This window comes from Electrophorus electricus, chromosome 7 (assembly GCF_041902795.1).
Source record: "Electrophorus electricus isolate QZ-2024a chromosome 7, ASM4190279v1, whole genome shotgun sequence".
Classification (NCBI taxonomy): Eukaryota; Metazoa; Chordata; class Actinopteri; order Gymnotiformes; family Gymnotidae; genus Electrophorus; species Electrophorus electricus.
In genome coordinates, this window is record NC_137503.1 from 32,393,863 (window position 1) to 32,406,501 (window position 12,639).

Below are 12,639 nucleotides of genomic sequence, written 5' to 3' on the forward strand. Positions count from 1 at the left end.
ACTTCATCAGTATTTTGAAAAAGAGGGATTATATGGATATTATCAGATTATCTTTAAATTATGTCAACATAAAGATGTTTTAGAGTAGAAAGCAAGATTAGCACATAGGGCTAAATAAATGAGTTTGTCCAGAGAGTTTATATGATATGTTATAGCTGTACTTTCATGAAAAGTAATTAACTGTTTACATCTATGCCACCTCTTAATATTTATATCTTGGGCTGGGCTTTTATATTAAATTGAAATAAAAACTACCAGTTATTGGCAGTTAGGTTCAGTGCATTGTCACTCATTGGGCTGGAAAAAGTCTGTTAAACAAGTAACCAAAAGGGAGTGACCTAACTGGACTGGAACAGGGGAAAGGGTAATGTAAAGAATAACAGGGTTCAACAAAACCCCTTTAAACCTGTTAGCCCTGTTAAAAATGTTAGACTGGCATCTTAGATGTATATTCATATAAATATTAATCCTCTTTACACATTTTAATTTATGAGTCTGTTTTGGTCCATGCAATAGTTGTGATTTCATTTGATTCAATCATTTCTGTACATTATGTTTACTGTTTTATAAAACTATAAAGATGTTGTAAACAAAAACCAATGTGCTTGTTAAAATTTCTCAATTCTTCGGACATGACCCCTTCTTGCAGATCATTAGAGGGCCATCAGCTTTTATTATGTAAACCCCAAATTGTATTATGTAAACGCATTACAGAGAAGCACTGAGGCTGCAGCTGTATTGTGCATTTGGAAAGAAGCCTTATATTTCCTGGATGTGACTGTATATAAGCTGTAGTCACAATAAATAAAAATCACATACTCTCTAAATATGCACTCTGTTATTGTTGTTTGTTATTTGTTCCACATGTGCTGTACAGATCCTGATTTTATATGCATATATGTATTCAAATATAATGTAGGATTTATCCTAAATACATGGCACAGGAAAGCTAGAATAAAAATTTTGCAAAATGTATTGTAGCAAGGTAATGCACGCTCATCTATGCAAATAAATTCCTGTTTACTCAAAGTGGCCAAAATCAATAGAAGGCTCTTAGTGCCATAGTGTAGGTGCCCCTGTAGGTGTATATGAAGTACTGCTCTAAGTATAATAGGACAGAAGAGGTTTTGTCATCTATCCTCTGATGTTTAAATGCTGATCATTTAGAGGTAAACCAAGAGTAGCCTGTAAACTATGGGACTTTGACTGCAATACTTCTGCATATAAGTGTTACACAATCACAATGATTAGGGGTCAATCTAGGGGTCAATCTAAACAATTATTAACTGAACATGCCTACAAAATGTTGCTCAGTCTGAGTGGGATATATTTTCAGAGCCCTGACAAAATGAACCTGATTAACAACAACATGAAAAATGGTCTTGAAGGATGTGTTGTTTCCCTCCATACCACTGACAGATACACAGATTTTACTCCTGTTTCTTGTTGTCTTTATCCTGATCTCAGAACAGCTGAAGAACAGAAAGCCGAAGAATTTCCCCCCAGGACCCACATGTTATCCCTTTCTGGGCAATATTTTTAGTCTGGACACACCACAGCTTCACCTTCAACTGACCAAGGTAAGTTCTAGAAGGTCCACCATTTCACTGCGTGTTATACTGTGTATGACTATGTATGTGACAAATAAACCAAACTTGAAAACTTGAAACTTGAAACTTGAAACTTGGTCTGGAAATCCCTCTCCCCCTTTTTCCTGCCCGAAAACAACTGATCCAACTCATCAGGTATTCATCAATTCATCAATTTAAACGGTCAAAGGTACGTATTTACGAACAGGTCACACAGAAATCTTGAATGTGTCTACAGTCTTGTTCTGTAATTTTGGATGTGTTCTATACTTTTGGAACAGGTATAATCTTTAATAATGGCTACAGCTGGAAGCAGCAAAGACATTTCACTCTCAGCACCCTGAGAAACTTTGGTGTGGGAAAAAGGAACCTGGAGTCCAGTATCAAGGAGGCGTTCACCAGGCTATCATGGACACAAAAGATAAAAATTATAATTACAGTGGCAAAATTGGCCTAAGTATTAGTTTGCCAAATGAAATGATTGTTGAAAATTTATATGCATTTCTATTGCATTTTAGGAAGTATTTATCATCAAAACAAGAATGTTTTGTTACATTTTTCTATGACACCTTTTAGGAGAATCTTTCAGTCCGTACCATCTTATCAGCAATGCAGTCTCAAACATCATCTGTTCTTTGGTGTTTGGCAGAAGGTTTTAATATACAGCCAAAAGGTTTCTAAACATGATCATTCTGTTAACAAGAGCTATAAAACTAGAAGGGTCCATTTGGGCACAGGTAAATAAAACATTCACATAAACTAATAAATATTTATAATCATTAATATATCTTGATTTACATCTGTGTTGAAAAATAACATTCACTATAAGGGTCAATTTTTCTTCATTTTAAATCAATATAAAGCCATCTCAGTACTCAATATTACTTCCCTATCAAAGTATGTACAAGTGAAAGATCTGATGTTTGTTGCAAGGTGTGAAATCTTTGAGGTGTGTCTTTTTCCAGTTGCACTGTCCAGCCTAAAAAGACAAATAAAACAAAAAATATTTGAATGGAAATATAACTATAAACACCAAAGCAGAGTAAAAGCCTCTCATAACTATCTTCTATTTAATGTTCCACCTCAGCTTTACAACTCCTTCCCCAATCTCATGGAACTTTTACCAGGACCTCACAAAGACATGGTGTCCTATTTCAAGCAACTGTGCAATTTTCTGAATGAAGAGATCAAACATCATCATGCAGAATGGGATCCCTCCTCACCCGTAGATTTTATAGACTGCTACCTTACTGAAATAGAGAACGTATCTGTCTTTTCTGTTCATATTTGGCAAAACTAACACACAAATACACACAAGACACTTTTTCCTGACATGATTATTTAAATATTTAAATGTTTTTTCTTAACAAACATTAAGGGGCTAGTGGAGTAAGCAACTATGGTCCAAAATGATTGTTACTGTTGTATTACCAAGTTAAAGCATAAATAATGTTTCAAATTCAAAAATAACAAAAAGAACATACCTTTATTCACCCTCATAATTTTGGAATTGAATTCTGGTGAACTTTAGGTTTAGCACTCATTTATCACATCAAAACCTTATATGAAAGCAGCAACAGAAGTGAATAGGAAAGAGAATGCCATCTGTTCCACTCTTCTATACATGTGAAAGTTTCATGGCTATAGTTACGGGGGCATTACATGTGCATGGGCGGGGGGGGGGGGGATATTTGAAGTTATCACAGCAACAACAATATAGCAACTCAATTGCACTAATCTTATGGATCAGATATGATATTGTTTCAGTTGTCCCCAGTGTTTGAGACCAAATCAAAACAAAGGAAGAATTCACCCAAATACAAGATGAGACTGATAAAATTGTGATCTCAAGATCTGTCTAGAGACAGAACTATCTCAAGTACTAAAACATATTGATCATACTACAGCAATAAATGTGTTTTGATGAGGTATTGACATCATGACAAAAACATTCATAAACAAAATGCAACAGAATGTGACAATAGACAAAATATGTGGAAGATTTTTTTTTCAGTGGTCTGGTAATTTTTTTTTATTATTTAAGAAAGGAAGCAATAGCAAATATGACAGCAGTTGTATCAAAGCAATTCTCATAATGACTTTTTCCTGCCTCTAGTAAAATCCATATAAGCATCAAAAACACAAAGACCAAATATATGAATTTTGTTATGTCATTTTCAGGGTACTAGGATTGGGTATGATGATGGGTTGTAATAGATCCCCAGCCCTGTCTACCACATGAAATAAGTACATTTTTACTAAAGTCTCTCCATGATTTATAGAGGATAGATGATCCAGAGGCAGGATTTCATGAGGAAGGTTTGTGCTATATTCTACTGGATCTGTTTGGGGCAGGGACTGAAACCACTTCTACCACTCTACTGTTGTCCTTCATATATATGATGAAGTACCCAGAAATACAAGGTAGGAAGCCTCTCAGCTTCAGAAAACTATTGATGCAATGCTTGTTACTCTTGCAGTTTATATATAATTTATGTTGCACAAATTCAAAAATGACAGCAAACAAAATTATTAAATTACATATCCTCTACATTTTGTATTAATTCATACCAGATTGTTTTTTAATTGATCATTTTCAGTATAATAAGTAATATTATTCCAAAGTGTTCAAGTTTGTATATAATTTATTGCTATTAAGAAAGTCAAGTGGATTCCTAGGATTTCTTACAATGTATGTTATTGGTTTCTCTGCTCAGAAAATGTGCAGGCAGAGAAAGACAGAGTGATTGGATCATCACGCCAACCCTGCACGGGTGACAAACCCAACATGCCCTACACCAATGCTGTCATTCATGAGATCCAGAGGATGGCAAATATTGTGCCTCTGAACATGCCACGGATCACCCTTAATGACACCACACTTGGGGTATATTTCATACCAAAAGTAAGAACTAATTCAAAATAAGAAAACTTTGCTAAAATAGGTTATGTTCAAATTATAAGCCCCACCATCCAATTTGGATTTTTTGCTCAGAATGGATATGCCTATCTTGACGGTTCACATTTCAAATGAACTGTGTCTGTCTGTACTGTGAATGCATCTGTCTTCTGAAACAGCAGGCATTCGCACATTGAAATGTTTTTGCACATGTCACCATCATATTTGTGAGGTGACTCATGGTATTAAACAGGCTATTACCAGCTATGTATTGATAAGATATCACATTTCGCTCTGAATGATAGCTAACATTTTGTCAGATGTACATGATCGAGTCAAGAAGCTGAAAAAAAGCTTTAGCTGTTTTAACAGTTACTGTTACCCCTGATGTTTTAACAGTTACTGTTGCCCAGTGATGTTGTGACTGCGACTATTGTTTTGACATACATAGAGGCAAAGAGCCACATGAGATCTGATCTCCCCATTCTCATTCTTATACATGAATCTGATCTAGGACCACATACAAAAGTGACTCAAATCTGATTCAAAAATATTTGTGGCCACATATCCATGACAAAAACAGGTTTGAGACACATTACGGCAAAAAATCGGATTTGAATCATTTCAAGTTGATAATGTGAACGTAGCCTAAAACATTATTATGTAAGATTTAGGAAGCTTTAAAGTGTGATATAAAGATAGATCAATTAAGAGGCTCAAAATTAAAGGTATTCAATTGTAATTGGTATACAACAGCAATTGGAAAGTTTTAATAGTTTGGAAAGCATCTTTTTACCTATGTAACAGGGTAGCAGGCTGTCAGAATAATCATGGATGAAGCACCTGGTGGTTATGACCTCCTAGAGGGACCCAATTGCAGATATCTGAAAAGGAAACTACACAGCAGAGATGGGGTTAGAGCTGAATGCATGGGGAACTAAAGCACTGTGCTCTTCTCACTACACCACTTGGTGAGAGACAGTGTCATGACGAGAGGAGCAGATGGAAACTGGGGTCTCACCCAACCAGATGGGATGGGATTACAGGCGAGGAATCCTCAGCCACTTCTGAACAAAAAACTAAAGGGAGTGAAGCCTGTTAAACTAGTCCAGTCTGGGGATTGAACCAGGGTCTGCACTAGTCTGGGGCCTCACCTCAATTCATTTCCCCTCCTAATAAACAACTGATAGAGAGAGGAGCTGTTCCCAGAGAAAACAAAAAGACACAGACAGGAGGGAAGCCTGCCCTTCATAAAACAAGAAAGAAAGATGACAGGAAATTCTTGTTGGCAGTTTGTGAAGCAGTTATATAGGGATGACACCCCTAGGGCAGTGGTAGCTCAGTGATTAGGGTGATTAAATGCCATAAATATAAATGTATGCCACCTGTGGGGCATCAGGTTAATGAGCACTGATTCATTCCCAGCTTTTGGCCTCCTGACAGCTGATGTTGAAAGCCACCCATTACACGCAAATTGCTTGATTTCTGTATTTCTACAATATAATATTTAATCTAGTATGTTTCACATTATATAGACAAAAGTTATATAAAAGGTTATTAATAATAACTAAATGAAAACTATTAAGAAATCAGAAAACATTATGTTGTTACTACTCTCAGGGTACACAGATCATCCCTAACCTGACCTCTGTGCTGTTTGATGAGAGACAGTGGAAATCTCCTCATTCATTTGACCTGCAGAACTTTCTCAACCTTGTTGTGGCCATTCAATCTATATGGCTATATGTAGTACATCCACAGTAAACTTCCATCATTCTACTGCAGCATGCCTGCTTATGTAACTCTGTATGTAGTTAACTTTTTAGTTGGTCAAGTAAAGCAAAAATGATATCCTCTACCACCATAAAACATATTTTTACCAAAGATACAGTACACAGGACTAGGTTTTTTTGTGGAGAGTAGATGTTAAATTCTATAATTCATTGCCTGTGTTTAAGTCTATGAAATTCTGGTCTGAGTACAGAACAAAAAAGCCTATGTCATCTTTTTGCTGATTTGTAAATACTGTTCAGTCAGTGGGTACCTATACAGAAGAGTGTACTGTATACTATGACGTGTGTCTGAAACACTGGTTTATTACAATTGTTACATAACCACAAAGATTAGGGGTCAGTCTAGAAAATTATTAACTGCGCTTGCCTACAAGGTGTTACTCAGTCTGAGTGAGACATTTTTCCTGGCTTCATTAACAACATTTAAAAGATGGACTTCAAGGATATTATTATGTCATTTCCCTCCATATCATGGACAGATACACAGACCATACTCCTGTTTCTAGTTGTCTTTCTCCTGATCTCAGAACAGATGAAGAACAGAAAGCCACAGAATTTCCCCCCAGGACCCACATGTTATCCCTTCCTGGGCAATATTTTCAGTCTGGATGCAACACAGCTTCACCTTCAACTGACCAAGGTGAGTTTTATAAACTTTTCTGCATGGCCTGGAAATCCCTGCATTTATCAAGTGCTTCATGGGTTGGATCAAGTGTGCTGAGACAGGAAATACTTGCAAATGTGCTAATCAAAGTTATATTTACTGTATGCTTGACTAGTAGCAAATCTGATATCTGATATTTACACTATTAAAAGAGAAACTGTAAAACGTTCCTGATATGTGTAAATTCCAAATGATAGAACCCGTTTAATCTCCCAAAGACCTGGTCAAAATATCTCACTGTTCCTGTGCACTTTCATGGTTACTTATTAACTGGTTTGTGACATCATTACTTCTACAGATGTCAGACAATTATGGAAACATCTTCAGCTTGAGGTTAGGGGGAACAGATTGCGTTGTGATAAACACATACACCAAAGTAAAAGAAGCTCTTGTTGATCAAGCAGACACATTCTCTGGCCGGCCACCCAATGAAGTCTTCAAAAAAATCAACAAGTGCCAAGGTACACACTTACCAATAGGCTGCACAGAAATCTTGAATCTCTTATTATCTCTGAAAGTCTTATTATGTACTCTCAGATTTATCTTCTATCAGCAGGATGATCATGTTTAAAAGACTCAGGCGTATTTTTTAACATCCCAATAGTTTCATTGTTTTAACTAATTATTTAAATCATATTCTCCTAAAGTTACTGTTTTGGAAAACTCCTGGGAACAGGTATATCTGCTAACAATGGCTATAGCTGGAAGCAGCAAAGACGTTTCATTCTCAGCACACTGAAGAACTTTGGAGTGGGAAAAAGAAACTTGGAGTGCAGTATTAAGGAGGAGTTCAACTTCCTCTATCAGACTATAATGAACACAGAAGGTAGAAATAAGACATTACACAAAACCGGCACATATTACAATAATCAATTCCTCATTCTAATCTATTCTAAATCTATTCTAAACTATGTGTTATGTCTGTTACTTTGGATATTTCCTGGGTACTTCACATTTATGTATCATTGTAAGAAGTATTTTTCATCTAAACACCTAGGTGTGCCTTATTTATTATAATTTTTTCCATCACTTTCTTAGGAAAACCTTTCGATGCACATTACCTTATCAACAATGCTGTCTCAAACATCATCTGTTCTTTGGTATTTGGAAAAAGGTTTGAATATACAGACAAAAGGTTTCTAAACATGCTCAATCTGATGTCAAAAGGCTTAAAACTGCAAGGGTCACTTTGGACACAGGTAAACACAGCATTCAAATAAATCCATAAACATATGTAATCAATAATAGATCTAGATTTAGTTTGTGTATCCAAAGTGGGCTATTTTGCTGTTGCACTGTCCACACTAAAACACAGAAAAACATATAAATGCATAAATGTGCCAGAAACACCAAAGCAAATATGTACATAACTGACTGTTAAATGTTCCACCTCAGCTTTACAACTCCTTCCCCAATCTCATGGAACTATTCCCAGGACCTCACAAAGACATGGTCTCATATTTCAAACAACTGTGCAATTTTCTAAATGAAGAGATCAAAAATCATCGGGCAGAATGGAATCCCTCCTCACCCAGAGATTTTATAGACTGCTACCTTTCTGAAATTGAGAAGGTATGTGTCCTTTCTTTTTAGATTTGTAAGAAACACACACAATACTACTTCTTTCTGCCATAATCTTTTTTCACTGTTAAGGATTGCTCGTGGGCTAATAAATGATCATTTATGTCTAACATGAGACAAAGTCGTGGGCTAAGTGGCAAAGTCTGAGTTTTAATTTACATTTTTAATTTAACTTCAATAACTAATAAATACAATGTCAACCACAAAAGTAAAGCAGACAAACAAAAACACCTTCATTGCTCCTTGTCATTTCTGTAATATCTATAAGTAGACATGAATTCTGAGGAACAGACTTTACATTAAACTTTAGTACATTAAACCTTAGTACTTCAATGACAGGGGTCCATGAGTTATAAAGGAGGATGAAGATGAAACAAGTGTACAAGTGCTATATAAATCATAAGAGGTATATTGTGATGTAGCAATAGTTACAACACATCAGTCTGTCATGTTTGCTCCACCCTGGCATCGCAGTTTCCATGGCAACTCTACGTGTTTATTTACTTCCTGGTTTTGTTTGCTTGTGTTTCCTTGTTTTGGTTTCTTTTGGTTCCGGCCCCTCGTTAGTTCCATTTTCTGCTATTGTAATGACCTTTATCTTGTTAGTCTTTGTATTTAAACCCCATGTTTGTGTTCAGTTGTTGAGAAGTCTCATCATCATTTGGTACATTTCTAAGATGTTGGTTATAGGGTTTATTGTTTCAGGTTTAAAGGATCTCTTCTTGTTTCATTGGATTATCCTCATTGCCTGTTCCCTGTCTGTTTTGCTTTGCTGACTGCTTTTCTGGATATACGACCTTGGCTTGTACTTTGATTACGACTGTGGAATAGCCGTGTTCTCTAATAAATTGCATTCACCTTACAATTTTGTCCAAAAAAAGCCCTAAAAATAAAAACGCTTACTTTTTACAAAGTAAAAGGTGTTTTGTAACTTACTTATAAAGTCAACTAAGTCCAAAAACAAAGTAAAACATTTATCCAATTGCATAGAGACAATATAGAGAGTATTAATACATGGACTAAAGATCTGTCTCAAATATTACAGCACTAATGGCCTTCATAAAAAGCTTAGTTATTCTGATGAAGTTATTATATAATGATGATAAAAGACGTATGTTTATAACAAACCTAAACTTGGAATCAAGAGAAATTCTCCATCTTATTGCTTGGATTTCACAGAAGGTAAAGGAAAGCAGTTTCCATGTATAATCTAACTGATGGACCTTTACTTTTTCAGTGATCTGATACAAGTATAATTTCTAGAAAATAGAAATTGCCACAGCGCCTAATGGTTTTCAAAGCAGTGTTCAGATCTTCTGGCCTTCTTGCTGTTGTCAAGCCCATATAGTAACAAAAACCCCACAGAACAATTGAATTTATTTTGTCATGCATTCATTTTAGAGCACCAAGCCTGAGTATGGTGTATTGGAGTATTGTTGAAGGGTTTGATGAAACTTTTATTTATGTCTCTCCATGATTTAAAGAGGAAGAATGATCCAGAGGCAGGATTTCATGAGCAAGGATTGTGTGATGTTCTACTGGATCTGTTTGTGGCAGGGACTGAAACCACTTCCACCACTCTACTGTGGTCCTTCATATATATGATGAAGTACCCAGAAATACAAGGTAGGAAGCCTCTTAGCTTCAGGAAACTATTGATGCAAAATTTGCTTCTCTTGTAGTCATTACATAATTTCACTATACATTGGTTAATCAAATCACAAAATTAATGGAAATATATAAATAGATTACACAAACTGCATTTTAAGCCAATATTTAATTAATATATTTATGCATTGCTGTATTCCACAAGCTAATTTGAATTCATGTTATTTACAATGTAATTAGCAGTATCATACAAGTATAACAGTATTTATGAGCTTTTGAGAAACTTTTTTTAAAATTTACTTTAAAGAAGTATAGTTCATCCAGTGGGTTCTTTGAATTTGCATACATTGTTCTTCAGAAAATCGATGGTTTCAAAATATTTCTTATAATGAAGGATGTTGATTTGTCCACTCAGAAAAGGTCCAGGCAGAGATAGACAGAGTAATTGGATCATTACGCCAACCCTGTATGGCTGATAGACCCAACATGCCCTACACCGATGCTGTCATTCATGAGATCCAGAGGATGGCAAATATTTTGCCTCTAAATCTTCCAAGGTTCACCAGTAAAAACACCACACTTGGGGGATATTTTATACCAAAAGTAAGAAAAACAGCTGAAGACCTTAACAAACAAACTGTAAATACAACCTATTATGTATACTATTAATCATGGCATATAAAACACTTACATGTAAGATTTAAGAAGTGTAATTCATACATGTGAAGACTTAAAACCAAGTTCTGCAAACGTGTTGTGTATTCTTACAGGTCTTTCAAAGAAAATAGTTTTTAATTATCTGGATAGCAGTCTTTCAACCTGCATTTTTGCATTTCTACATATAATACTAAATCCAGTATCTTTTTAGATAACATGGGTGTAATAAATTATGGTAAATATAGAAAATTATTCATGAAATCAGGGAAAAAAAAGTTTACTTTTTCTTCATGATGTTCTGGTATTCTAGAGGTGCACAAAGCAATTTCTAACCCTATATAGACTCTTGGAGCAGTACTGAAAAATACATGAGTAAAGCTGCTAACTTGAAAAGTTGTTACTTCTGTCAGGGTACACAGATCATCCCTAACCTGACCTCAGTCCTGTTTGATGAGACCCAGTGGAAATCTCCTCATTCATTTAACCCTCAGAACTTCCTCAACCTTCAAGGAGAGTTTGTTAAGCCCAACGCTTTTCTTCCCTTCTCTGCAGGCAAGTAGTTCACAGAATATGTGGAATGTGTTATACATGAGATGTACAATGTCATAGAGAAAGAAGAAAACATAAATTCACTGAAAAACATCTAATAAGCTACTATGATAACACATTAAAAGTGTAGTATTAGTACTATTTTATAGATGGAATTTTGAGGTTGATCCTTGTTTTATAATGTGGGTCAGTTTCTTTGTTCTATCTGAACAACCATAAATCAGCTGTAAATTTGACTGTCTGTGGTAATTTTCTCCTTACAGGCAAAAGAGCTTGCCCAGGTGAATCGCTTGCTCGTATGGAGTTGTTTCTTTTCTTCACCTCCTTCTTCCAAGTTTTCACTCTCTCCCCTCCGGTTGGAACCAAAACTAGTCTGGAATATGAGTTTGGTATAACACTTAGTCCAAAGCCATTTAAGATGACTGCCAGACCTCGGGGGCAGTCATCCTCTCAATGTGAGGGAGTATCAGCGAGTCAGTGAGGTGTGACATGGGTTTTTATTTAGCATTGAGAGTAATTGGAATGGTTTCAGTATCCTGGCCTAGTTACTGTGGTGGAAATTTGAATAAACAGCAAGTCAGATGTGATTAAAAGAGTAATTTAATAAAGAAAATAGGACATACAAAACACAGCTGTGTGAGAGCTAATGCTCTGAAGCAAAGGCTCTAAAGGGGTATCCTGGCTCTGCTCCTTATACCTAAACTTCACCCCCAAAGAGGGGTGCTCTGCATCCCTGCTCCTTATCGTGATGAGCATTCCTGCAGTACCAGAGCACTCACCAGGACAGACACAGTTTACAAGATAAGAGAAGCCTAATCCCTCTTTACGACCCTTGCAGGTCACGACACATGCAGGTCATAAGGCAACATTCCCACAGTCGTTTTGTTCACACAATATACAGAGACAGAGTGTGCAGACTAAACTATTCATATAGGATTATATAATGAAAGGATTAACATGATTATATATCATTACATACGAATCACAAGATAATTCATGATTGAATAATATTTTCCATCACACTTCCCCCCTTTGATTCTTACACAATCATTTGTAATTGCATTCATCATAGGGTTTAATAATGTTCTTAGTCTATAGAAGTCTTCGTCCTGTGCGTCGGGATCCTTTATACTTGTCTGCGCTGCCAGAGTCATCGCTTCGGTCATTCTGCTCTTCATGGTTACTAGTCGTCTGTAGGGCTCTCAGGTGCTTTTTTACAGTGGGTATGGTGTACCCAAGTGGCTCTTCCATTGGTTTTGACAGCAGTGTTGGTCGTCAGTAGCACCTGGAATGGCCCTC

The 12,639-nt window shown here is 36.0% G+C and overlaps 1 protein-coding gene and 1 pseudogene across 2 annotated transcripts; both read left to right on the top strand.

The window, feature by feature from the left end:
- Positions 1–1,334: 1,334 nt before the first annotated feature.
- On the top strand, positions 1,335–4,615 carry LOC113568095 (cytochrome P450 2J2-like; annotated as a pseudogene). The gene is made up of 6 exons (XR_014124547.1): positions 1,335–1,779; positions 1,871–2,041; positions 2,166–2,326; positions 2,677–2,853; positions 3,872–4,013; positions 4,307–4,615. The product of XR_014124547.1 is annotated as a cytochrome P450 2J2-like (transcript).
- A 2,069-nt stretch (positions 4,616–6,684) lies between these two features.
- LOC113568099 (cytochrome P450 2J2-like) lies at positions 6,685–12,373 on the top strand. Its single transcript, XM_081717141.1, has 9 exons — positions 6,685–6,921; positions 7,244–7,406; positions 7,622–7,771; positions 7,984–8,144; positions 8,341–8,517; positions 10,011–10,152; positions 10,550–10,737; positions 11,202–11,343; positions 11,604–12,373. Exons 1-9 carry the CDS (start codon positions 6,712–6,714, stop codon positions 11,819–11,821), a joined length of 1,551 nt encoding a protein of 516 aa, XP_081573267.1. The 5' UTR covers positions 6,685–6,711; the 3' UTR covers positions 11,822–12,373.
- The last annotated feature ends 266 nt before the right edge of the window (positions 12,374–12,639 follow it).

What these genes read in the sequence shown, in the direction of transcription:
- LOC113568099 (XM_081717141.1), top strand. Translation starts at nt 6,712, where the DNA reads ATGGACTTCAAGGATATTATTATGTCATTTCCCTCCATATCATGGACA. An exon ending in TTCACCTTCAACTGACCAAG is followed by an intron (nt 6,922 to 7,243) that starts GTGAGTTTTATA and finishes TTACTTCTACAG; the next exon opens with ATGTCAGACAATTATGGAAA. An exon ending in AAAAATCAACAAGTGCCAAG is followed by an intron (nt 7,407 to 7,621) that starts GTACACACTTAC and finishes TCCTGGGAACAG; the next exon opens with GTATATCTGCTAACAATGGC.